This window comes from Bufo bufo, chromosome 5, assembly GCF_905171765.1.
Source record: "Bufo bufo chromosome 5, aBufBuf1.1, whole genome shotgun sequence".
Taxonomy (NCBI): Eukaryota; Metazoa; Chordata; class Amphibia; order Anura; family Bufonidae; genus Bufo; species Bufo bufo.
The window spans coordinates 121,268,431-121,294,989 of NC_053393.1; the positions used below are offsets into that span (position 1 = coordinate 121,268,431).

General features: G+C 43.2%; 1 protein-coding gene across 1 annotated transcript in view; it reads right to left on the reverse strand.

Annotated features, from left to right (window-relative positions):
- The window catches only part of NKAIN3 (sodium/potassium transporting ATPase interacting 3), a 703,104-nt gene that overhangs the window by 127,743 nt on the left and 548,802 nt on the right, over window positions 1-26,559 (reverse strand). Inside the window, exon 4 of the mRNA XM_040432963.1 lies at window positions 23,247-23,444. Coding sequence (XP_040288897.1) covers window positions 23,247-23,444 — 198 coding nt within the window. The remainder of the gene's footprint in view (window positions 1-23,246; window positions 23,445-26,559) is intronic.

A 26,559-nucleotide genomic window follows, 5' to 3' on the forward strand; every position in this document is an offset into this window, starting at 1 on the left:
GCAATTGCTTGGGGCCCCAAGCTGGTTGGTGCCCGAGCTGGCCCGGGGTCAAGCAGAGCCGGTGCTTGTTTTGCTTCCTTTAAGGCTGAGTAACTCAGAAGATACGATGGTATATTCTAACCTGGGGGTTAGAATATACCATCGGATCTGAGTTTTACGAGCTCAGTGAGATCGTAAAAACTCAAATCCGATGGTATATTCTAACCCCCAGGCGTTCCCATGGTGACAGGGACGCTTGCCTGGGGGTTAGAATATACAGGGCCACGCCGCTCACAGCTGTATATTTATAAACTAATCAGTAACTACTTTAACTTTAATCATTGCTTATTGCTGAGCTCTTTACTTGGATTATTTGGATATCTTACTTTGTCTTAGCTCCGGTAATAGCAGGCAGTGCGGGGGGCTCCTCCCACTAGGCGGCGCAGGCGCGTGAAGTCAGTGAGTGAGCGCCGCCCCCCGAACTGCCTGCTATTACCGGAGCTAAGACAAAGTAAGATATCCAAATAATCCAAGTAAAGAGCTCAGCAATGGGCAATGATTAAAGTTAAAGTAGTTACTGATTAGTTTATAAATATACTGCTGTGAGCGTCGGGGAGGGGGATCTGTGGATGGCACTGTAGGGGGATCTGTGGATGGCAGTGCCCCCGCCCCTAAACAGTGCCATCCACAGATCTCCCCCCTAAACAGTGCCATCCACAGATCTGTGGATGGCGCTTTTTAGGGGGGGATCTGTGGATGGCACTTTGCGTGCGTAAGGTGGGGAGGGCGTGGAGGGGGGCCTCCATGTCTATTTTGTTTGGGGCCCCCAAATTCCTTCAAACGGCCCTGGGGGTGGGAGGGAGGGTGACTTTCTCTCTGTAGCTTACACTCAGACAGCACAGTGCTGCTGTCTTAGGCTCCATTCAGACGTCTGTAGTGCAATGCGGATCCGCAAATTGCGGATTCGGAATACACCTGGCTAGCACCCCTATAGAAATGCCTATTCGAACAAGAATAGGACATGTTCTATTTTTTTGGGGGAAAAGCTGTTCAAAAAGACACGCCTCTGATCCAGTTAGGCCACGCCCCCTCGCACTCAGCTGATTGAGATTGAAAAAATGAAGTAAAAAATCTACTTCTAGGTCGCGCTAAGCCTCCACTCCTCAGCTGACAGGTATTGAAAAATTTAAGGTAAAAATAAACTTCTGTCAACTGCAGAGATGGAGGGAGGGATGGTGACTTTCTCCCTGCAGCTCACACTCAGACAGTACAGTGCTTCTGTCATAGAGTGAGCTGTTCAAAAGGACACGCCCCTGATCCAGTAAAGGCCATTATTAAGGGGGTGGGCCCCTGTGGAGGTCACTGTCAAGGGGGTGGTATGCTGTGAAAGTCACTGTTAAAGGGAAGTCTGCTGTAAAGGTCAAAGTTAAGGGGGTGGGCTGGTGTGGAGGCCCAATTTTAAGGAACGGGGCACTGTTGGGGGCTGTGGAGGTCACTGTTTTGGGGCGGGGTGCTGTAGATGTCACTGTTATAGTGAATAGTGTTGATATCTTTTAATGACACACACAAGCATTAAATGAAATAGATTAAATATAGGATATAACAATGAAAATAGTGCTGGAGCCATGAAATGATGTAATGTATGGTGCCCATATGGAGCAGTCAGATTTCATTGAAAAATCTGCATTTTACCAGACCATACAACACAGCATGCTGAGCTATTTTGTTCCTGTACTTGTACCAGAATCTGTGACGGACAACCCTAATGGAGCCTCCAACTCACATGTGAACATTGCCTTAGTGCTCATGTTGCTGATTTTTCTGCCACCAAGTGGCTTTTCCTATCAGTGTTCTTTGGGCGTCAAACATAGTTAGAGAGTAAAATACTGACGGAGGAAGTAACTACGGTAGCTCCTTCTACTTGTGTATTATATTTTTAATAGAAATTAATATAGGTGAAAGCTTGGGACATAAATGCATGAAAACAAAGGTAAAACATGGGAAACAAATGTAGCATCAAGCCTTGAGATACAAACTCTAGTCTGAACATTTTTTCTTTGAATCTCTACTAATTTACCTTAATACTAAACACATTGTATTTGCATGCGATATGTTAGTGATACAAGTTTTATATTCTGGAGCACAGCTAGCAGCATTTAATAGTCATCATCATTATTCAAAGAAGTATGATTTATGCAAGCCTTTCCAAAGTTAGAAACCCAGGTTTAATCACAACCCTAATTGTGCCTGCCCTGCAGAGAAGATCGAGACCCCTAGCAAGAGCGCGTTATACCACAAAGAGCTGGAGGGAGATGAAAAGACTTTCTAGTAACTCAGAACCACAGGAACCGCTGGACTCTTATCAGTACACTGCTTAAAAATACATTGGTGCTGACCGTACAGAGTTCATTACAGGATCAGGACTCGGATAAACCACAGGAGGTCGCACATATAGGATGGAGCTGGAATTGCTCTGATGATACTCAGAGGATGCTATTCCTCACAGCACAGCATCTTCAGTATTACCATAAGCATATTTACAGCACAGTGTTATTTATCAGTTTAATAATGGCACCCGGATCTTTTCTGGAGTGGAAAATAATGTTCTAATATCTCCTTCATTTGGAAGATTACTAATATAACTGTGACCTATTATTGCTTGCAATATTGTTTCATTATTCTTAAAATTATATGTATGTGATTGTTTGTGCTGTAGGGCTTTGTATAGTTTTTAGATTTGTTAAATCAATGAAAATGGCACATTGAGTGTGGGACTGGACTACCAAAGTACTAGGGGGTCCACTGGTGAGCTCAGGCTGTAAGACAATATTGTGCCTCTAATACAAAGGCCATGAAGGTTCAGAAGTGAACATTGTGTCGAGTGAGGGTGCAGTGACCTGGAGGTTCACTGCTAAAGGGTTTAAATTGTATTTTATGTACTTTGTATCCCAAAAGGCTGTATATAGGAGAGAGGGTTAATAACCATGCCTTAGAGACAGTTGGCAGGTGTGGACAGGTCCTACCTTTCCTGCATTGTGCCTGAAGCTAAGCTGTAGTGTGATTCTGGAGAAGACGCAGCAGACAGGGATACACCTGTGATCCAAAAGCAGACAGAAAAGTGACTGTAACAAGTGCCAACCTCTTCAATTAGGGAACCTAAGAGAACGTTTAGCAGCCATACTTAGAGACTGCTAGAAAAATACATGTCAGTGAAGGTAACGCATGTGTCAGGCTGTGGACTGCACTGCATTTGTTTGGGGCTTGAAGCTTCAGGTTGTCCTGCCATACTTAAGAGACAGACTGGCTTTAACAGAAGGCCAGATTGCCCACCAGTTAAGGACTGCGCCCTGCAGCTAGGTAGAAATACTAATTGGACTGAAATACAGTTGCAAGAAAAAGTATGTGAACCCTTTGGAATTATATGGATTTCTGCACAAATTAGTCATAAAATGTGATCTGATCTTCACCTAAGTCACAACAATAGACAATCACAGTCTGCTTAAACTAATAACACACAAAGAATTAAATGTTACCATGTTTTTATTGAACACACCATGTAAATATTCACAGTGCAGGTGGAAAAAGTATGTGAACCCCTAGACTGATGACATCTCCAAGAGCTAATTGCAGTGAGGTGTCAGCCAACTGGAGTCCAATCAATGAGATGAGATTGGAGGTGTTGGTTACAGCTGCCCTGCCCTATAAAAAAACACACACCAGTTCTGGGTTTGCTTTTCACAAGAAGCATTGCCTGATGTGAATGACAGTGAATCAAATAGTCTTAGGGTGGTTCTACCTCCAAGTGGATGGTACCGGTGCTCGTATCGTGACTTACTGCCCTCACAGTCACCAAAATTAAATAGCAGATATATTGTAAATAGATAGGCACTCGAACATCTGGAGTGATGCAGCAAAAGATAGGGTTTTATTCACTAAAATAATTAAAATAGATCACAGCAATAAAAGTAAAAATAAATCACAGCAATAAAAATTATTGACTGTTAAAATACAAAAAATAAAAATAAGTGGTATATGTTGCAATAATTACACTCAATATAATTTTACAGGTGGTCCATAAAATTGAAGGTATCTTAATCCGTTATTGCACTTTAATCCAATAAATATTCAATATGATGGAATAGAGCAAACAGTTCATATACAGTGGCGGAAATAATTATTTGACCCCTCACTGATTTTGTAAGTTTGTCCAATGACAAAGAAATGAAAAGTCTCAGAACAGTATCATTTCAATGGTAGGTTTATTGTAACAGTGGCAGATAGCACATCAAAAGGAAAATCGAAAAATAACTTTAAATAAAAGATAGCAACTAATTTGCATTTCATTGAGTGAAATAAGTATTTGAACCCCTACCAACCATTAAGAGTTCTGGCTCCCACAGAGTGGTTAGACACTTCTACTCACCCTAGTCACCCTCATTAAGGACACCTGTCTTAACTAGTCACCTGTATAAAAGACACCTGTCCACAGAATCAATCAATCAAGCAGACTCCAAACTCTTCAACATGGGAAAGACCAAAGAGCTGTCCAAGGATGTCAGAGACAAAATTGTAGACCTGCACAAGGCTGGAATGGGCTACAAAACCATTAGCAAGAAGCTGGGAGAGAAGGTGACAACTGTTGGTGCGATTGTTCGAAAATGGAAGGAGCACAAAATGACCATCAATCGACCTCGCTCTGGGGCTCCACGCAAGATCTCACCTCGTGGGGTGTCAATGGTTCTGAGAAAGGTGAAAAAGCATCCTAGAACTACACGGGAGGAGTTAGTTAATGACCTCAAATTAGCAGGGACCACAGTCACCAAGAAAACCATTGGAAACACATTACACCGCAATGGATTAAAATCCTGCAGGGCTCGCAAGGTCCCCTGCTCAGGAAGGCACATGTGCAGGCCCGTCTGAAGTTTGCCAATGAACACCTGAATGATTCAGAGAGTGACTGGGAGAAGGTGCTGTGGTCTGATGAGACCAAAATAGAGCTCTTTGGCATTAACTCAACTCGCTGTGTTTGGAGGAAGAAAAATGCTGCCTATGACCCCCAAAACACCGTCCCCACCGTCAAGCATGGGGGTGGAAACATTTTGCTTTGGGGGTGTTTTTGCTAAGGGCACAGGACAACTTATTCGCATAAACGGGAAAATGGACGGAGCCATGTATCGTGAAATCCTGAGCGACAACCTCCTTCCCTCTGCCAGGAAACTGAAAATGGGTCGTGGATGGGTGTTCCAGCACGACAATGACCCAAAACATACAGCAAAGGCAACAAAGGAGTGGCTCAAGAAGAAGCACATTAAGGTCATGGAGTGGCCTAGTCAGTCTCCGGACCTTAATCCAATCGAAAACCTATGGAGGGAGCTCAAGCTCAGAGTTGCACAGAGACAGCCTCGAAACCTTAGGGATTTAGAGATGATCTGCAAAGAGGAGTGGACCAACATTCCTCCTAAAATGTGCGCAAACTTGGTCATCAATTACAAGAAACGTTTGACCTCTGTGCTTGCAAACAAGGGTTTTTCCACCAAGTATTAAGTCTTTTTTTGTTAGAGGGTTCAAATACTTATTTCACTTAATGAAATGCAAATCAGTTGCTATCTTTTATTTAAAGTTATTTTTTCGATTTTCCTTTTGATGTGCTATCTGCCACTGTTACAATAAACCTACCATTGAAATGATACTGTTCTGAGACTTTTCATTTCTTTGTCATTAGACAAACTTACAAAATCAGTGAGGGGTCAAATAATTATTTCCGCCACTGTAGTTCTTTAATCCACTAAGTACTCCATAAACTATCGGGGTCAATAATTCATATGAACATTTCTCCTTATTGTGTTTTTCAATTGATACAACACTGGCTTTCTTTCTCGAATTTAGATAATCGAGTCAGTATAGCAGTATGCGTATATTCGATATGTGTATATTCCATACCACACGATTTCAGAGGTACTCACTGTTCAGTTGGTTCTCTGCGAGGTATTTATGTGTAAAGCGTGACCACACTCCACATCAGTGAGGGTCTTTTCGCTTGTCCTCGTTTCCAGCCTTTCGTGTTGAGTATCACCTCTAGTTCAGTGTGAACAGTTTTTCGATCCACATTCGGCGTCCCTCGTGTTGTCGACTCCGCCTTCAATTGATCACGTGATGAGAGTCGACCAACTGAGAGTCCTTTTTCCCTGCTTGCCGGCTAAGCGGGGATTTCAAATTATGGATGTTGAATCAGCTGATTAAATGTTATTTTTCGTAGCTTTTTCTCCAGCGCATACTTGATATAGATATCCCGAAGCCAAAGTTCCTCCCAGACGCGTTTCGAAGTCTTGTAAATTACATTTTATAACGTATATCACACTCACAGTATTGCAAGTGAGATAGTCCCTTATTTTTAATTTGTTGGAGCTAGCAGGTGACATTATTTCAGTAGTTTTTTTCTCAAAAGTAGCATTTATAACATTATAATATTTAATCAGCTGATTCAACATCCATAATTTGAAATCCCCGCTTAGCCGGCAAGCAGGGAAAAAGGACTCTCAGTTGGTCGACTCTCATCACGTGATCAATTGAAGGCGGAGTCGACAACACGAGGGACGCCGAATGTGGATCGAAAAACTGTTCACACTGAACTAGAGGTGATACTCAACAAGAAAGGCTGGAAACGAGGACAAGCGAAAAGACCCTCACTGATGTGGAGTGTGGTCACGCTTTACACATAAATACTTCGCAGAGAACCAACTGAACAGTGAGTACCTCTGAAATCGTGTGGTATGGAATATACACATATCGAATATACGCATACTGCTATACTGACTCGATTATCTAAATTTGAGAAAGAAAGCAAATATACGCATACTGCTACACTGACTCGATTATCTAAATTCGAGAAAGAAAGCCAGTGTTGTATCGATTGAAAAACACAATAAGGAGAAATGTTCATATGAATTATTAACCCCGATAGTTTATGGAGTACTTAGTGGACTAAAGCACTATATGAACTGTTTGCTCTATTCCATCATATTGAATATTTATTGGATTAAAGTGCAATAACGGATTAAGATACCTCCAATTTTATGGACCACCTGTAAAATTATATTGAGTGTAATTATTGCAACATACTTATTTATATTTTTTGTATTTTAACAATCAATAATTTTTATTGCTGTGATTTATTTTTACTTTTATTGCTGTGATCTATTTTAATTATTTTAGTGAATAAAACCCTATCTTTTGCTGCATCACTCCAGATGTTCGAGTGCCTATCTATTTACAATATATCTGCTATTTAATTTTGATGTGAATGATGCCTCGCACAAAAGAGCTCTCAGAAGAGTTATAAAAGTATCTCCAAAAGTCTTGCTGTTCATCAGTCCACGGTAAGACAAATTGTCTATAAATGGAGAAAGTTCAGCACTGCTGCTACTCTCCCTAGGAGTGACCATCCTGTAAAGATGACTGCAAGAGCACAGCGCAGACTGCTCAATGAGGTGAAGAAGAATCCTAGAGTGTCAGCTAAAGACTTACAATAGTCTCTGGCATATGCTAACATCCCTGTTAGTGAATCTACGATATGTAAAACACTGAACAAGAATGGATTTCATGGGAGGATACCACAGAGGAAGCAACTGCTGTCCAAAAAAAACATTGCTGCACGTTTACAGTTTGCACAAGAGCACCTGGATGTTCCACAGCAGTACTGGCAAAATATTCTGTGGACAGATGAAACCAAAGTTGAGTTGTTTGGAAGAAACACGCAACACTATGTGTGGAGAAAAAGAGGCACAGCACACCAACATCAAAACCTCATCCAAACTGTGAACTATGGTGGTGGGGGCATCATGGTTTGGGGCTGCTTTGCTGCGTCAGGGCCTGGACAGATTGCTATCATCGAAGGAAATATGAATTCCCAAGTTTATCAAGACATTTTTGCAGGAGAACTTAAGGCCATCTGTCCACCAGCTGAAGCTCAATAGAAGATGGGTGTTGCAACAGGACAACGACCCAAAGCATAGAAGTAAATCAACAACAGAATGGCTTAAACAGAAGAAAATACGCCTTCTGGAGTGGCCCAGTCAGAGTCCTGACCTCAACCCGATTGAGATGCTGTGGCATGACCTCAAGAAAGCGATTCACACCAGACATCCCAAGAATATTGCTGAACTGAAACAGTTCTGTAAAGAGGAATGGTCAAGAATTACTCTTGACCGTTGTGCACGTCTGATCTGCAACTACAGGAAATGTTTGGTTGAAGTTATTGCTGCCAATGAGGTTCAACCAGTTATTAAATCCAAGGGTTCACATACTTTTTCCACCTGCACTGTGAATGTTTACATGGTGTGTTCAATAAAAACATGGTAACATTTAATTCTTTGTGTGTTATTAGTTTAAGCAGACTGTGATTGTCTATTGTTGTGACTTAGGCTACTTTCACACTGGCGTTTTGAATTCCGTTTGTGAGATCCGTTTCAGGGAAAACTGTTTATACAATCTATAAAAACTGTGCCTAACTTCACAATTGCCTGTGTGCACTATCTACCAAGTTGTTTCAGTAACGTGCATTTGACTTATTCCACTAAAAATGGCTTCATCATTTTTCTGCACCATCACCTACCCTGACCCAGCGCTACATTGTTTCACTGCTAGGGAACCCTGCATTACGCCCCCAAACCCACCAACACCAAGGACACTCCACCTACCATCAGGCAGGAGACCTCAAACCCGAGGGAAAGAAAGGACGTGTCCCTCCCTTCACTGTACGGCCTGGGAGCGCTACAGTAAGGACTGTCACTGTGAAAACTACTACTCCTTTCCTCCCCACTACCACCACTCTCATCCTCTTCCTGGGCTCGCTGCAATGGGAAAATCGTTTTTAGTGCACAAGGCAAGATCAGAAGAATGTGACCCTCTGCTTCCTAGATAACATGACCCAGCCAACAATGTCTTATGTAATGCAGTGAGGCCTACAGAAGCCATTCATTAAAATCCAAGAAGTAGAGATGGTGCTTTGTCTCTTTTGGTTCCCAATATAACAGATCATTTGTGTAAGCCACTGTTTCCAAAGAACAGGATTTTTGTCCCTATAGGGCCCTCAGGAGATTGTAACAAAAATCAAACCACGCTCACCTGACCAAAAACTCCTTTTAGGGGTCCTATCTATATGTTAAAACTTTAACCTTAATTATTTACTTTTAAAACAAAAATACTCAGAGAAACCAATACTACAAGGTAATTTAAAAATATCAGGTTGCCGTTTTGGGCTAAGTCAGTTAATTTATGTCTTTTTTGGTGCCGCTGTTGCTCGCTTTACATTCTATTTAAGAGGTGAGATTGTAAACAGTTTGTAAATAGATGAGATGTATTCCTATATCCCTATGCGACAGACATCCATCATTCATTCACACATCTCACACACTGGGAGATCAGGCAGTTTGCCTCCGAACATAATTACCCCAACTCCCCTGACGAAGCAGCATTGCGGCGAAACATGTCGGGTGGGGTAGTGACAATCTACAATTTTTAGACAGGTTGCAGTATAGGGCAAGATCCACAACCAGTAGGGTCGCAATCATTGTCCAGCTCAATACATATTGTGCAAATGTTCGGAGGCAAACTGCGTGTGAGATGTGTGAATGAATGAATGATCTCCCCCCTATGCCATATTTTTGACCTAACCCCTTTCTTCCAGCCAGAGAACTTTCTATAATACCAGTCTTCTTAATCACCACAAGGGTCTTTGGGCCCCTGCAGGGTCCTGGGCCCGGTAGCTACTGCTACCTCTGCACCCCCTATATCTACGCCCGCATCTTTTTTTTCACTGAAATGCGTCCATGTATATAGGGATGGGATGACGACAGATCAATTCTGCTGACGAGCACACAGGTCTAAGGCCAGCCTGTTCTAACGTGCGGGCTATCGGGTGACAGAAGCCCGTTAATACCCAAGTGCCCAAAGCATTTTGATCTATTCATCCAGAGCTTGACGTGAGGTGATGAGGTGCCCCGGTTGGTGATGAGGGAGGGGTGGCAGTTTTGACAGAAGTGAGCATATGCTGCTCAGACATTCCCATGGTTGCCCTAACTCCTTCTGTACTTTTTTTTTTACTATTTTTCTAGATTCATAAGACATTTTAAGCTAAATTAAGGCTACTTTCACACTGGCGTTTTGACTTTCCGTTTCTGAGATCCGTTCAGGGCTCTCACAAGCGGTCCAAAACGGATCAGTTTTGCCCTAATGCATTCTGAATGGAAAAGGATCCGCTCAGAATGCATCAGTTTGCCTCCGTTCTGTCTCCATTCCGCTTTGGAGGCGGACACCAAAACGATGCCTGCAGAGGATCCGTCCATGACGGATCCGCACAAAACGCGAGTGCGAAAGTAGCCTAAGCTATATTTTTAAATATTGGCATGGGATATAGCAAATGGCGAAGCCCTCACTATGTTCTCCCAGCTAAGGCGCAAGCAGAAAATGACTGAGATGCCCCACTTTAGACCATCATATTACATGCCGCAGTTGTTGCCACATAAGCCCAGTTTATGAGAACTGTTATGCTCTTAATCGATGTGAACGACGAAAGAAAACCAGTCTATAATACATTGTGAAATTGTTGTATTTCACACATAATTATCTGATTCATGTTCCTCATTATTTATGTATTTCACAAACTTCCATAAAATTGTTGCTTGTGGAAGAAAAGTCCACATTGGCCTCCGGATCGGTTTGAGTGTTTTATCCTTTGCCAAGAGCTGTGTAGCACAATTGATGAAAAAAAACAAAAAACAGAATATAGATTCTCTGCTTTTCATCCAGTAATCGCCCTCCTCTACCGCTTTCGGGCAGCGGTAATTGGCGCTTGTGTTTCTGGCACAATTGATTCATATACAAATGCAAATGGGCAAATCCATAAAGCGTACTGAACGTCGGTTTTGATCTTGCTAACAATTATTAACGCAAAATATGGATCCATAGATGCTATGGTATTGGGCTTGGGGAAAGTTCAGACAGTTTGTATTTTGCAAATGTGACAAGATGGGCTAAAAGGAGATCAAAAGTCCTTCACTATAAAGGCTTTACCGATATAATGTATTCACAGCAACAGTCAGAGGAATATCACAAGCAAAGAAATAGACGTCACTACTGATGGTGGGAGCATACACTGCAGGAACAGTCAGTTACTTCTGCCCCCTAATCCTTCTGCTATCAATGTATAGTTTTTCGGATAGAAGGCGTTTTCTGTATCGGCATAAAGCTGGCAGCCTGTGAGATGTGTTATGTGCGGAGCTTTGGATTTGGTTAACAATGCTCAAAGAAAAAAAAAATCTTTAAAGGAGCGCACATCAGTCAGAACCTTACCCCGACTAAACTGATTCCAGGACAAAAAGCTAATGCCCCCTCACATGATACCAACCTATTTATACCGCAGAAGAGCCGCACTACCGGTCCACAAATAATCATTTGTAATTCCTTTAACTCCTTTGTAGGCCTATGCACTTTGAATAGGAAGCACGCCCCGTGCTGAAAAGCACAGGTTTTACTCGAAGGCTATAAATATTTATAACGTACCATTCCAGCAACATTTCCAAATATGTGATTGATTATGCATCTAGAAAATCTGCCATGGCATAAATATAAGGGCCCATATATTCCTCATCAGCTTGCCGCTACCGCGTGTCTTTACCAGCATGCATGTGCAAAAATAGTCTTTAACAGCACAGTCAGCATATACCAATACATGGACATTAGAAATTTGGGTCATTTATCATGGATTTGCTGCTAACAAAATGTACAGATTTACTATAAGAATATTTTTTAATAATTCAAGAACTGTAGTATACTGTCATCCAGAGGGTACACAGATCTCATAGGGCCCCATAGCAAAACTTAATATTGGCCCCTCTGCCCCATCCAGTTTCCCAGTATGTGTGCATCAATCACTTCCAGTCAAGCGCAACCACCAGATTTCTGATGGATTTATGTGTTTGTTTTTTTTGTTTTTAAGCAAAATAAATTTTATTAAAAAATATGACTAAAACAAATGTCACCCTCTGCTTCACCCACTTTATCCAGCTGCTTTATAAACAGAAAACCAACATCTATTACAAAGCCGCCTGCCTGCAGCCACCACTAGGGGGAGCTCAGTGCATAGGAATTGATACAGTTACAATTGACTGAAATTAAATCTGTAATCCATTTGCACTGAGCTCTCCCTAGTGGTGGCCAGGGGCGGACTGGCCGTAGACCCTACAGGGAATTTTCCCAATGCCCCACAGGGACAACCGAGCCATCCTCCCTCTCGCTGGCCAGGTGCATACTACTGGGGTGTCACGGACGTTCCCGCGACAGGTGACAGGAAATCGATGAGACTGGTTTCCCTGTGGATCAATAGGCGTCTGTGTTGTTTCTGGTAATGGCCACACCCCTTGCCTCAGGTGTTGCTAATGTGGTCATTTAACCTTCCTTATTTAAAGTTGCTTCTTCCACTATGCTGTGCGGTTTATAGCTTCAGTTTCAGTTGTGGATAGCTGGTGTGTGGATCACGCCCGTGTTCCTGGTGCTTCCATAGCCCCTTTGAAGTCTTTCCCTTCCCTTTTTGTATTTTCTTTGAGTTCTGTGTGCTGCATTTCCCTATTGTTTGTATTAGGCCTGAAGGAGACTCCTGTTAGTCCTTACTTTTGGAGGAACAGGTAGTCTCGTCCCTGCCATTAGTACCAGGGTCCTATAGGGCTAGATAGGACTCTAGGTATTCCTGCGTATGAACACACTTACCACTGGGGTCTGTTTATACTGGTAATCAATCAGGATTTTGGTTAGGGTTTTACTAGGAGGTGTCCATCTTCCTTCCCTAGTTCTCAGGCCTGATTCCCTGTTCCCCTCTTCCCTCTTATGCTCAGTGTGGTGTTTCCCTCCCACACCGAAGCATGACATGGGGGCACTATAGCGGTCATTATTGGAGGATGTCCAGGCAGCATGCTAAATATAGGGCTGGCTTGGTGCTATGGCCCACATCTCACCTCCTAAGTCCCCTGCTCCATATCTTAATTAGAGACAACTGGAGGAAGAGGAGGACAGAATGTCGCAGCTATTGATGGCCACCACAGAGGGAAATGCTTCTGGGGAGGTTTTTGTGCTGCATTGTTGTATTTGGTTCTGTGGGATGGTATTCTGGTGCTGCACTATGGTATTGCTAACTCTGTCAATGTGTACTGGCCCCATCTACTTGTGTTGTCCCACCTTCTGTCAATTTGGACCCACCTACAACATTGGGGCCACCTCTAGTTTTTTCCAGGGCCACTTTAAGTTCTCATTCTGGCCCTGGTGGTGGTTGCAAAAAAAATGCAGTGTTTTCACATTGGGAAGAGGTGAAGGCGTTCAGAGCTGGGTTCGCCTTCCCCCAGAGCAGTCATATGGTTCATAGAATATTCATATTGCACACCATATTTCAAGTGCTCTTTCAATAAGGGCAAAGGAGAAAACACAACCAGGATATCAAATGTGAGTACAACTGTACTGCTTTCTGATATAATTTAGTTCCACACATTATCTCTATTACAATTGCTATACGGGATGTCGTCTGAACCCAATGGCGGATTACAATAGGGGCATTCGAGTTGGCAGCCCCGGGCCCAGCATCGCTGGGGGGCCCAACGCCAAACCGAATGCCCACATACTGCAGTGGAGCACATAGTTCCCTGCCCTGCTGCCGATCACCGCCATATGCTTCAGGCCTATGCGGTAGTGAAATCCCGGCGCAGGCTTGCGCGACGAAGTCATCGCGCGCCTGCTCCGGGACGCAGCACAGTGAAGTGTGCGCTCCTGCCATCGTGCGCCTGGACATAGGTGTAGGGGCAAATTATTATGGGAGGGATTACTATGTGGGTGCAAATTATTATGGGAGGGATTACTATGTGGGGGCAAATTACTATATGGGGCAATGTGGGGAAAACTACAGTGTGGGGGCAGTGTGGGGGAAATTGCTGTGTGGAAGCAGTGTGGGGGAAATTACTAGGTGGGGCAGTGTGGGGGAAACTACTGTGCGGCGACAGTGTGGGGGAATCTACTGTGTGGGGGCAGTGTGGGGGAAACTACTGTGTGGGGGAAACTACTGTGTGGGGGAAATTACTGTGTAGGGGCAGTGTGGGGGAAATTACTGTGTAGGGGCAGTGTGGGGAAAACTACTGTGTGGGGGCAGTGCAGGGGAAATTACTATATAGGGGCAGTATGGTGGAAATTACTGTGTGGTGCAAATTACTACGTGGGGGCAAACTACTATATGGGGCAGTGTGGGGGAAATTACCGTGTGGTGGGCAAATTACTATTGGGGGATTACTATGTGGCAACAGTGTGGGGGAAACTACTGTGTGGCGACAGTGTGGGGGAATCTACTGTGTGGGGGCAGTGTGGGGAATATTACTGTGTGGGGGCAGTGTGGGGGAACCTACTGTATGGGGGCAGTGTGGGGAAAACTACTGTGTTGGAGCAGTGTGGGGGTAATTACTGTGTGGAGGCAGTGTAGGGGAAATTACTATATGGGGGCAGTATGGTGGAAATTACTGTGTGGTGCAAATTACTATGTGGGGGCAAACTACTATCGGGGGATTACTATGTGGCAACAGTGTGGGAGAAACTACTGTGTGGCGACAGTGTGGGTGAATCTGTATGGGGAACCTACTGTATGGGGGCAGTGTGGGGGAAATTGCTGTGTGGGGGAAATTACTGTGTGGGGGCAGTATGGGGGAAATTACTGTGGGGGGGCAGTGTGGGGAAAACTACTGTGTTGGAGCAGTGTGGGTGTAATTACTGTGTGGGGGCAGTGTAGGGGAAATTACTATATGGGGGCAGTATGGTAGAGATTACTGTGTGGGGCAAATTACTATGTGGGGGCAAACTACTATATGGGGCAGTGTGGGGGAAATTACCGTGTGGTGGGCAAATTACTATCGGGGGATTACTATGTGGGGACAGTGTGGGGGAAATTACTATATGGGGCAGCGTGGGGGGCATTGCTATTGGGAAGGCACTGTAGAGGCAATTCTATTATTTTTGAGGACACTATACAGGGATTATTACCTGGAGCACAATAGAGGGTGTTATTATTATTACTGGGGCACTCTAGGGGACATTATAGCTGCTGTGGACACTATAGGAACATTTGGGGTAATTTATCAAACTGGTGTAAAGTAGAACTGGCTTAGTTGCCCATAGCAGCCAATCAGATTCCACCTTTTATTTTTGACAGCTCTTTTGGAAATCCAGTTCTACTTTACACCAGTTTGATAAATGACCCCAATTATGTCTACTGGGGTCACAATTTTTTCAGCAGTATAGTACCTGGGACATTGGGGAGCACCACGGGCACAGTATTGGGAGCAGCAGCAGGATGACATTGTTGGGACACCAGGATGGGGAGGTTGATGGAAAAATTGAGAAATCTAACGTGTCTGTGCTGCAAACTCTGTTCCCAGATTCAGGCTCTGACAGAGCTGCAGATGTGTGATGAGATTGTGATTAAAATGGCAGACAAGGGGGGAGCGGTGGTGGTCTTGGACTGGGCTATGTACAATAAACAAATGTTGGATATGTTATCTGATGCATCCACGTATAAGAGACTAGCAAAGGACCCATTAATAGAGTTCAACAGTAAATATCTGATATTGATTCATAAGGGACGTGACATGGTTATGTTTGGGGATGCTGAGTTTAGGTATCTTTGCGTGGATGCACCAGTGACTCCAATAATGCATGCCCTGCCCAAGGTCCACAAATCTGTCCACCCTCCCCCCCTGCGGCCAATAGTATCAGGAATGGGATCCCTGACTGAGCGCCTGGGCAATTGGTTAGATAACATCCTACAACCAATGGTCAGGCATGTACCAGGTTTCCTAAAAGATACAGGTGATGTCTTAAGAGCCATGTACAATCTCAAATGGCAACAAAATTTCAAGTGGGTCACGGCAGATGTAGTGGCGTTGTATCCTTCTATTCCCCACAGGGTCGCATTACTGGCCATGGAATTTCATCTCCATAAGTATACAGGACATAATGACAGCTTTATTGATTATGCATGTGAGATTGCTGAATTTTTGCTAGCACATAATTATTTTATGTTCGATGGTGTGTACTATCTCCAGACACGTGGGGTGTCAATGGAGGCGAAATTCTTGCCCTCATTGGCAAACTTGACCATGGCATATTGGGAGGAGAAACATATCTACAACTTAAACAATCCGTTTGGCCCTGGATTGGTCTGGTACGGCAGATACATCGACGACCTGCTCCTAATATGGGCGGGCGATGTGTCTGCCGTCCCAGACCTCCAGGGGTATTTGAACGACAATGCATACAACTTACGCTTCATGTGTATAGTGGAAGAATCCAGCATCAATTTTCTGGATCTGACACCTACTGGTTTTCCAAATGAGATTATACACACACGAACTTATAGGAAGGAGATAGCAGGGAATTCTATCCTGAATGCAAGAAGCCCACTACATGTCGTTAAAGCGATCCCTGTGGGTGAATATATACGAGCCGCTAGGAACTGTAGCTCTTCTCTTTTTCTTGAAGAGGAATTTAGCGTGGTAGATAAGAGATTGAACGCGAGAAATTATCCGGATTGGATGCTCCAGAGAGGCAGAAATATAGCAATGCAAAAAATTTGATTTCACATGCTCTTTGGGTCGAAGGAGGGTAGAAATAATAACACAAACTGTGTGAAGGATGTGAATGACCATGGTGACAGGGGGCAGGACTGTGTTCCCACTTTGACTTTAACATACAGCAAACAATTTAGTAAAATACGCAATATAGTAAACGGCTGTTTGCCGATTCTATATGACGATGAGATATTATATGATGCATTGAAATCCGGATGCAAAATAGTGCCAAGGAGGGCTCCCACACTGTCCTGCTCCTTGTCACCGTCATTATTCTCATCCAACACAAATGTCAAAAATAGACATAATTGGCTTAGCTACAAAGGTTTCACAAAATGTGGTGGTAGCCCATGTAAAACATGTAACTATGTGATTCCATTACAAACCTTTGAAAAATCTGACCATTCCTGTAGTTTCCCTATAAAAAGTTACATTAATTGCAATACCACAGGTGTGGTGTATATAATTCGCTGCACTGAATGTGACCTTATGTACATAGGAAGCACCATACAAAAATTTAAAAACAGGTTACTTGAACATCTAAATTATATCAGTAATCCTAATGCTGTAAACATCTCCAATGTAGTGAGACACTTTGTGCAGGTTCACGCCCGCAGGACAAAGGGTTTTTGTGCCTTTGCAGTTGAAAGGGTCTTTGCACCTTTGAGAGGTGGCGACCACCGCAAAAAACTCCTCCTTCGGGAGGCGTACTGGATATTTAGATTGAATAGCAGAGTTCCTGCGGGCCTGAATCTAAAAAAGGAGCTGATGTATATCTGACAATAACATGTATTTGAAGGCCAGCAAATGGTTGTCTTTCCAAGCTGGTCATAGTACCCCATTTGAGTCAAATAGGGGTTAATTTTGGAAGAAAGACCTGTGCATAGTGTGATAGGCAACTATAACTTGATTATGTGTGTTTAGGTGACAGGTGTTAATCATGATGGAGTGACCAATGGTGGAGGCCTTTCCCTCCCCTTGACTTTGGAGAGGAGGGATTAGGGCACACTTAAATTCATGCTCTCCATTATGATACTTTGTTACGACTAAGGACGTAGTATTTTGTTTTAGTCTGGAGATGTCATATGGCCTAGGAAGAGACTGTGGCACTCACGAAGCACCACACCGAGGTTCACAATGTTATTTCCTTATTACAAACAGACAGGGGCAGATTTGCCCACCATGCAGACCCCACCAATGTGTGGCATTAGGGGACCATCGGGTAGCGGCATCATTTTCAACTGCATCCATAGCCTCAGGACATAGATACAGATGAATACAGTGGTGAAGTCGGGAGCCATCAGGTCCCTGCTCTGTCATTCACCCTGTGACCTGTGGTCTTAGAATGGTAGGCACCATGAAGTAATATTATTACGCCTGCTGCGCCCAGCTGCCAGACAGACCAGAGCAGATCAGCAGTCATCTCCCCTGGCCGCCGTGGGAATGTAGGCTAGGTGATTATTAATTCTGGAGACACTAAATGGGTTCTATATTGTGTTGGAAGCAAAGTGTCATTATTCTGTGTTACGGTACGTACGGGGGTACCATATTGTGCTAGGGCATATAAAGGACTATGCTGGGGTGCACATAGGGTGCATCATACTGCATTGAAGGCACATGGGGATCATATTGTGTTGATGGACACATAAGAGGACACCATGTTAGATGTGTGATGAGGTGGAACTTATAGGTTCAACAGGGACCCATTGATATAACTGCTTGGTGCAAAGAGACATATGTATACGCATTGGGACCAATTTCAAAGGTAACTAGTTATACTACATATGTTTTTGGAGTATAGAAGGAAACCCGCGCAAACATGGAGATAATATACCAATCCCATGTAAATGCAGCTCAGTATAAATGAATGGGCCATACCAAGACTGTAATTCTGGAAACATAAATGTGCACAGGTTATGTAGCATATAATGGTCCTTGTTTATCCAAACTGTTTAATATTAAGACTGTCTTTGTTGGACATAGCAGCCAATCAGAACTCAGCTTTAATTTCTTAAACTGCACTGGAAGAATGAAAGTTGAGCTTTGATTGGTTTCTGTGGGCAACAATGATAGTCTTACTATTAGACAGTTTTGATAAATGAGGCGCAACTGGTTGAATGTGCTTCTTCTAAGTTGCCCAATAATGTGTCTGTCTTCTCGACTGTCAATATCAAACCTCCAGCTCACAGAAACCGTACATGGCTTCTTGAATTTACTATTTTTATACGATATGATAAATAGCATTTTTTTTACAAAATTGTGTTTTCAATCTTCTCAATTCCTCTAGAAGTGTTATATCTATTGACCACTGTACCATCAAACAACCATCATAAGCAAAGAAAACAGTTTTACGATTTGACAGGATGATAGAGAAAACCCATGAACTGAGAGATATGGTGGCTGTGCCTATGGGTGAACAGAGAAAACAAACTTTTAGTAATCTCACACTTTTAGGCCGGACTGCAGCACAAACTGTACAAAAATCCACAACGAAAGCGCATGTAAAAGCCAGCAGATTTCATCCTCTGGAAGTTGTGGAGTCTTGAAGAATAGTTGGGAGACTGGCTAAGCGAACATACACTAATACTTATCGACACCTAGAATGTTTATTTCTATCCTCATTAAATGCAAATACATTGATGTAATAATTTAACTGCTAAACAGCTCCATATCTGTAATAATTGTGTATTCTGCACTGCAAATGAAAAATAATAACAAGGCACTTACCTTCTCGGGGTTATTCATTTATCTTAACAGGATTGTCAACCTTATGCAACCCTTCTACATATGCCCTGTAAAGATGCCCATGCACCTCAGATACTTCACAGCCAAAAGGCTGCATTGCACCCAACTGCCCCACATACATGCATGCTTGCCCGCTTATAATAGGGAAGTGGTGATAACCACTGACAGACACTTCTGGCAGTAGGTGTATGGCCACCTTTACAGCAAATAAATGTAATAGAGGGAGATTGTTTCCCTTTGGAGGAGCCATCTTGTCCCACCGAAAAGCTTAATTCCAATTTAAAGGGGTTATCCCATGAAAATGCAATGAATAGGGAAATTTAAATTAACTATCACTGCAATATAAATGCAGTATTTCTTTTATGTGCACTACGTTTTTTTCTTTGGTAGTGCCCTCTGCTGTTTATCCTTCTGGACCATCTTCTCCTGCACTCAGTGGTGGACTAACTCTTTTAGTCCCTTCCTACTCTCAGTGCTGGAAACATATTGAGAAGCAGGTGATGTGGACCAGACACCATTCACTCCTTCAGCCCTACTTCTAAATTCAGAAAAATATATAGACATATCTATTAAATAGGTGACACTCCAGCTGTTGTGAAACTACAATTCCCAGCATGCTCCAGTTATTTCTATGAGAGTTCTGAGAAGGACAGAGCAAGTATGCATGCTGGGAGTTGTAGTTTCACAACAGCTGGAGTGCAGCAAGTTGACCACCCTAGACAGTGGAGAAGGAAAGTGTGGAGGTGTTTCATATCATACCTATCTCTGGGGCTTTATGTGAAGAGCTTTAAATACAAGTCAACATCTCACCATCAAAACAATAGCACACCAAAAAAGAGGAAACAAAGTGATGCTAGACCAGGGGTCTGCAACCTTTAAGACATAAAGAGCCACTTGGACCCATTTCCGAAGGAAAAAAAAAAACTGGGAGCCGCAAAACCATTGCGACATTTAAAACAAATATAACACTGCATATATTGTTTCTTACCTTATTGCTATATACAGGATCGTGCAGTCAGCTGTCAATCTAAAGAAAAAAAGGACTTTTTCACTTAACAATGTAAAATATATTTTTGCAAATTAATAGCTAATTAAAATATTTAATTTACCTTTACCAGACCCCCCTCCAATCATGTGCCAGTAATACCAGACCCCCCTCCAAACATGTGCCAGTAATACCAGACCCCCCTCCAATCATGTGCCAGTAATACCAGACCCCCCTCCAATCATGTGCCAGTAATACCAGACCCCCCTCCAATCATGTGCCAGTAATACCAGACCCCCCTGCAATCATGTGCCAGTAATACCAGACCCCCCTCCAATCATGTGCCAGTAATACCAGACCCCCCTCCAATCATGTGCCAGTAATACCAGACCCCCCTCCAATCATGTGCCAGTAATACCAGACCCCCCCAATCATGTGCCAGTAATACCAGACCCCCCTAATCATGTGCCAGTAATACCAGGCCCCCCTCCAATCATGTGCCAGTAATACCAGACCCCCCTCCAATCATGTGCCAGTAATACCAGACCCCCCTCCAATCATGTGCCAGTAATACCAGACCCCCCTCCAATCATGTGCCAGTAATACCAGACCCCCCTCCAATCATGTGCCAGTAATACCAGACCCCCCCAATCATGTGCCAGTAATACCAGACCCCCCTAATCATGTGCCAGTAATACCAGGCCCCCCTCCAATCATGTGCCAGTAATACCAGACCCCCCTCCAATCATGTGCCAGTAATACCAGACCCCCCTCCAATCATGTGCCAGTAATACCAGACCCCCCTCCAATCATGTGCCAGTAATACCAGACCCCCCTCCAATCATGTGCCAGTAATACCAGACCCCCCCAATCATGTGCCAGTACTAATACCAGACCCCCCCTCAATCATGTGCCAGTAGTAATACCAGACCCCCCCAATCATGTGCCAGTACTAATACCAGACCCCCCCCCAATCATGTGCCAGTATAATACCAGGGCCCCCCCCCCATTATGTGCCAGACTGGCAGTTAAAAAAAATAAAATTAACACTTATACTTACCTCTTTGGAGCGATGCGATGCAGGCCTCTTCCGGCCTGTGTCCCGACTCCAGCGCTGTACGGCATAGGCGGCGCGATGACGTCATCGCACCGCCTACGCCGGCCTCTTATAGGCTGCCGGCCTAGTAGTGCCGGCAGCCTATCAGAGGAACAGGAAAGGGACACACCTCCCTGCCCTGCTCCTCCGCACAGCCTTCTGTTTGTATCACTGTCCTGAGGACGGCAATACAAACAGATCACTATGGAGATGAGCGCTTCGCTTCCACAATGGAAGCGCTCATCTCAGTGCCTGCCCAGCCGTCGCCACACAGTGCCTGCCCCGCCGCACACACACTGCTCATGCCCATGCCGGAGCCGCGGCAAAGGTTCAAAAGAGCCGCATGCGGCTCCGGAGCCGCGGGTTGCCGACACCTGTGCTAGACCAAAAATGTACAAAAAATACAAACTTTTTTCCATATTCTATTAAAAAGCCTGCATGTGAAAAATGCAAATACGTCACATGATACAATACAGATCAGTTGAAAATCAACTGTCCAAATAATAGAGCAAAGCCCAAAAAGATACAGGTAATGTAAAAATATATATCATAAGGGTTGTGCAGTGTCATGATATTAATAAACTATCCTCAGGATAGGTCATCAATATCAGATCGGTGGGGGTCCGACTCCCAGCACCCCCACTGATCATCTGTTTAAAAAGCACAGCATTTGCATGAGCCCCGATGCCTTTTCAAGCAGCTGATAGATGGTGGTGCTGGGAGTCGGACCCCCACAAATCTAATACTGATGACCTATCCTGAGCATAAGCTATCAATATCATGACACTGTACTACCCCTTTAAAGGGCAATTAATGTACAGAGAGTACAGACATACCAGGCTCACCCACTACACCCTACATGTATTTTGCCAACATACATACTGTCCCCTGAAACCCACCCTTTCCAAACTGGTTAAAGGTTTTAAATCATGCTTCTTGAATTTCTGTTTTAAAATGGGGTGGTTTCCAGTTAACATAAAAATGGTTGTAACCTAGAGAAATCCATGGCCGACCATTTGTGAGGATTTTATACACATAGGGGGAGATTTATCAAAAGTGTGTAAAGGAAAACTGGCTTAGGGTACTTTCACACTAGCGTTAAAGTTTTCCGGTATTGAGTTCCGTCCTAGGGGCTCAATACTGGGGAAAAAAAAACGCTCCAGTTTTATCCTAATGCATTCTGAATGGAAAGCAATCTGTTCAGTACACATCAGGATGTCTTCAGTTCCGTCCCTCTTACGGTATTAGGCCGGAGAAAATACCGCAGCATGCCAAATTCCGGAACACTTGCCATTTTCCATTGAAATGTATTTATGCTGGAGAGACGGATCCGGTATTTTAATGCATTTGTCAAACGGATCCGGAAACAAATGGTCTCCGTTTGCACATGGATTTCCGGATCGGGCAGGCAGTTCCGGCAACGGAACTGCCTGCCGGATTCCTCTAACGCAAGTGTGAAAGTAGCCTGAGTTGTCCATAGCAACTTTTATTTTTCAGAGCTCTATTAGAATAGATTGATCTGATTAGTTGGAAACTAAGCCAATTTTCCTTTGCACGAGTTTTGATAAATTTCCCCATAGACTGAGATTTAAAAAAATGTGTGCACGATCGACAAGAATACCTCTTTGCATTGCATCTTTATATGGCCACGTGCACATATTGTAGTAATCAAATATACTAAAATCAAGCCAAAATTCATAGTTCACTGAAAATAAATAAAATAGAAACGGTTTTGGTCTTCTCCATTATTTGCAGAGTATAAACAGTACATATACAGGAGGAAGTGACTTACAGACAGCAGTATCTGAAAAGCGCTGTGGATGACCTCTAGGTACTGGAACTCAATGATGCATCCTGTCACCGAGATGAACGAGTGATCCCCGAGGTTCCTGCTGGCTGGAGCAGGCACTACCCGTCTCACACAGCCTGGCCCATGTTCTCTCCACCATGAGCGATGAATGGAAATGTTAAATGTCATAAGATCCGTCTCCTACAAGAAGAAGAAGCACAGAGAATTCATACAGAGCCTGCAGGATATACTGTTTTCTCCTAGCAGGGCATCAAAATACTAGGGTAAAAGTAAAAAGAGCAAATGGTCAAAAAAAACATCACATTCCAAATATTTCCTGAAGCTGTATTATGAGCATAGATGGCATCCACATCTACAAAACTGTGCAAAATAAATGTTGATTAATGGATAGAGAATTATATACTAGGGGATATACACTGTAATTACGCCAGTTATCGCAAAACTCACATCATTGAAATTTATACAGTTGCTTAAAGGGGTTGTCTAGGATTGAAGAAAGTATCTATGCTCTGTGATGGAAACCTGCTGGATCCCTGCCAGACCCCCTCATAGTCAATGGGGATCCGGAGGTGCTGTGCGGTGTCTGGATACGGTAATTACGGCAGTCTATTCCTCTGCCGGAACAGACTACTGGATTTACGAAACAGAGATGTGAACAAAGCCTTACAGAACAGCATCGCTCTTGAGAATGGCTATTGTCTGGTATTGCAGCTCATCTATATAGTACTGAGCTGCAATACCGCACACGACCTGTAGACAGGTGGGGTATTTTCTGAGAGAACAACCCCTCTGAAATAGTGTTTAATATAGTTACAGTGTGCGGTCATTGTCTAGACTAGAGGCTTAGGCTACTTTCGCACTTGCGCTTTCCTTTTCCGCTATTGAGATCCGTCATAGGATCTCAATAGCGGAAGAAAAAAGCTTCTGTTTGGCCCCCATTCATTGTCAATGGGGACAAAACTGAACTGAACGAAACGGAATGCCCCAAAATGCATTCCGTTCCATTTGGCTGCATCCCTATCGCGGATAGAATAATGCTGCAAGCAGCGTTTTTCTGTCCGCGATGTGGTGCGGAGCAAGACGGATCCGTCCTGGCACACAATATAAGTCAATGGAGACAGATCCGTTTTCTCTGACATGATAGAAAACAGATCCGTTCCCCATTGACTTTCAGTGGCGTTCATGACGGATCCATCTTGGCTATGTTAAAGATAATACAAGCGGATCTGTTCATAACGGATGCAGGCGGTTGTGTTATCAGAACGGAAGCGTTTTTGCTGATCCATGACTAGTGATGAGCGGCATGGGCAATATTTGAATTCGCTATTTTTCACATATTTTTGGCCGAATATTCGCCATAAATTCGCAAATTTGAGAATCCGTGATCTCCAGTCATTATTTACTTGATTGTAAAAATCGGCATTGTAATGTATTCGCGATAAAAATTTGTGATTAGAATATTCGCGATCAACACTAAGGGGTAGGCAACTTTCCTATTGGTTGCTAGGGATGTTGCTAAGTGACGATATTCACGATTAGAATATTCGCGATCAACACTATTCGCGAATACGAATATATAGCACTATATTCTAATTATTTGCGAATTCTCGAAGTGCCGATATTCGCGATAAAAATTCGCGATTCGAATATTCACGCTCAACGCTATCCATGACGGATCCAGCAAAAAACGCTATTGCGAAGGTAGCCTTAAAAACATAATGGTACTTCTATCAAAACCCCATGGGGGGAATTATCAACTTCTGTGCGCCAGAAAAGTGGCGCTAAAAATTCTGTAAGCACCGTTTGCACCAGGGTGGGGCTTAAAAGTCCCAAATATTGTTGGAAACAATGGATTTTTAGGAGCATCTTCTTTAGATAACATGTCTATCATCACACAATTTCCCTGTACACCAAGGCAAATCATACAGCTGGTATAGCTTAAAGAAGAGTGCTGCACCCCAGAATATGATGCTTAATATGAGTTCACATTGCATCACTATGAAATGCCTATCTGCCTTAACATTGGGCCTTTTGTTCCTGTTTATATTGACTGTCCTGGAACTGACTTTGGCTCTCCTCTGGATTAACTATTTATGTACTGCATTGAAAGTGTTTGTCTTTTTTCCTGGTTTTGACCCTGCTTGTTTACTTCTCTTTGTACCCCCCTAGTCATTCTGGAAGGTCTGCCCGCGGTAGTTTTCTATTACCAGATCTGCTGACCTATCCTTCGTTGTTAGCAGCCAAGTCCATCCTGGCTTGCAGCGAGCTCTGGTAAGTACCTAGGGCAGTTTCCTACTAATCTGCGAGCAGTTTTGGAGTTCACTGGTTGTGGTCCGAACGGTGACTCTAGTAGTTCCTAACATTGAGACCTTGTTAAGCATGCCTAAAACAAGATGTTTTGGTCTTCAGGGCTTTCCTCAGTTATGGATTCCCACACTGTGCAGAAAAGAGAACTCGACATGCATCTAATAGAACAATCACTGGAGGTCACTGATCCTCCAGCTTGTGCCGTGTTTTCTCTTCTCCACACTGCAGCAATCCATATCTGAAGAAGGTCCTGAAGGCCAACATATCATGTAGTAGTATTGCCTAAGAAAGTATCAAATTACGCATTAGTGGAGTGCCACTAAACCATTTACAACAACTGGTCCTGCAAACATCCAGAGGTCATAGGTAGTGATGAGCGGCAGGTGCCATATTCGATTTCGACAAAATTCGCGAATATTCGATAGAATATTCGTTTAATATTTGTTGAAATCGAATATTCGTCATTATTCTAGTTATCGCGATTATTATGCGATTTAAATAATCACGTATTGCGATTTTAACTTAAGGCTACTTTCCTATTGGTTTGATATCTAGAATTAGCGAAGATGACGAATATGACAAATGCATTCGTCATATTCCTCAAAACAAAGATAACGAAGTATTCTACATCTTCGTTTTAGCTACCTATTCGTCAACTTTGCTAATTCTAGCAATCAAATAGGAAGGTTGACTATAGAGACAGCTAAGTTTAATTCGCTATGCGATTATATTACTTTGCTTTTTTTTTTTTAATTGAATAGTTAAATACTACTTGATTATAATGATTCTATTTATATAAAAAAAAAGCAAAGTAATATAATCGCATAGCGAATTAAACACAGCTGTCTCTATAGTCAACCTTCCTATTTGATTGCTAGAATTAGCGAAGTTGACGAATAGGTAGCTAAAACGAAGATGCAGAATACTTCGTTATCTTCGTTTTGAGGAATATGACGAATATATTCGTCCTATTCGCTAATTCTACCAA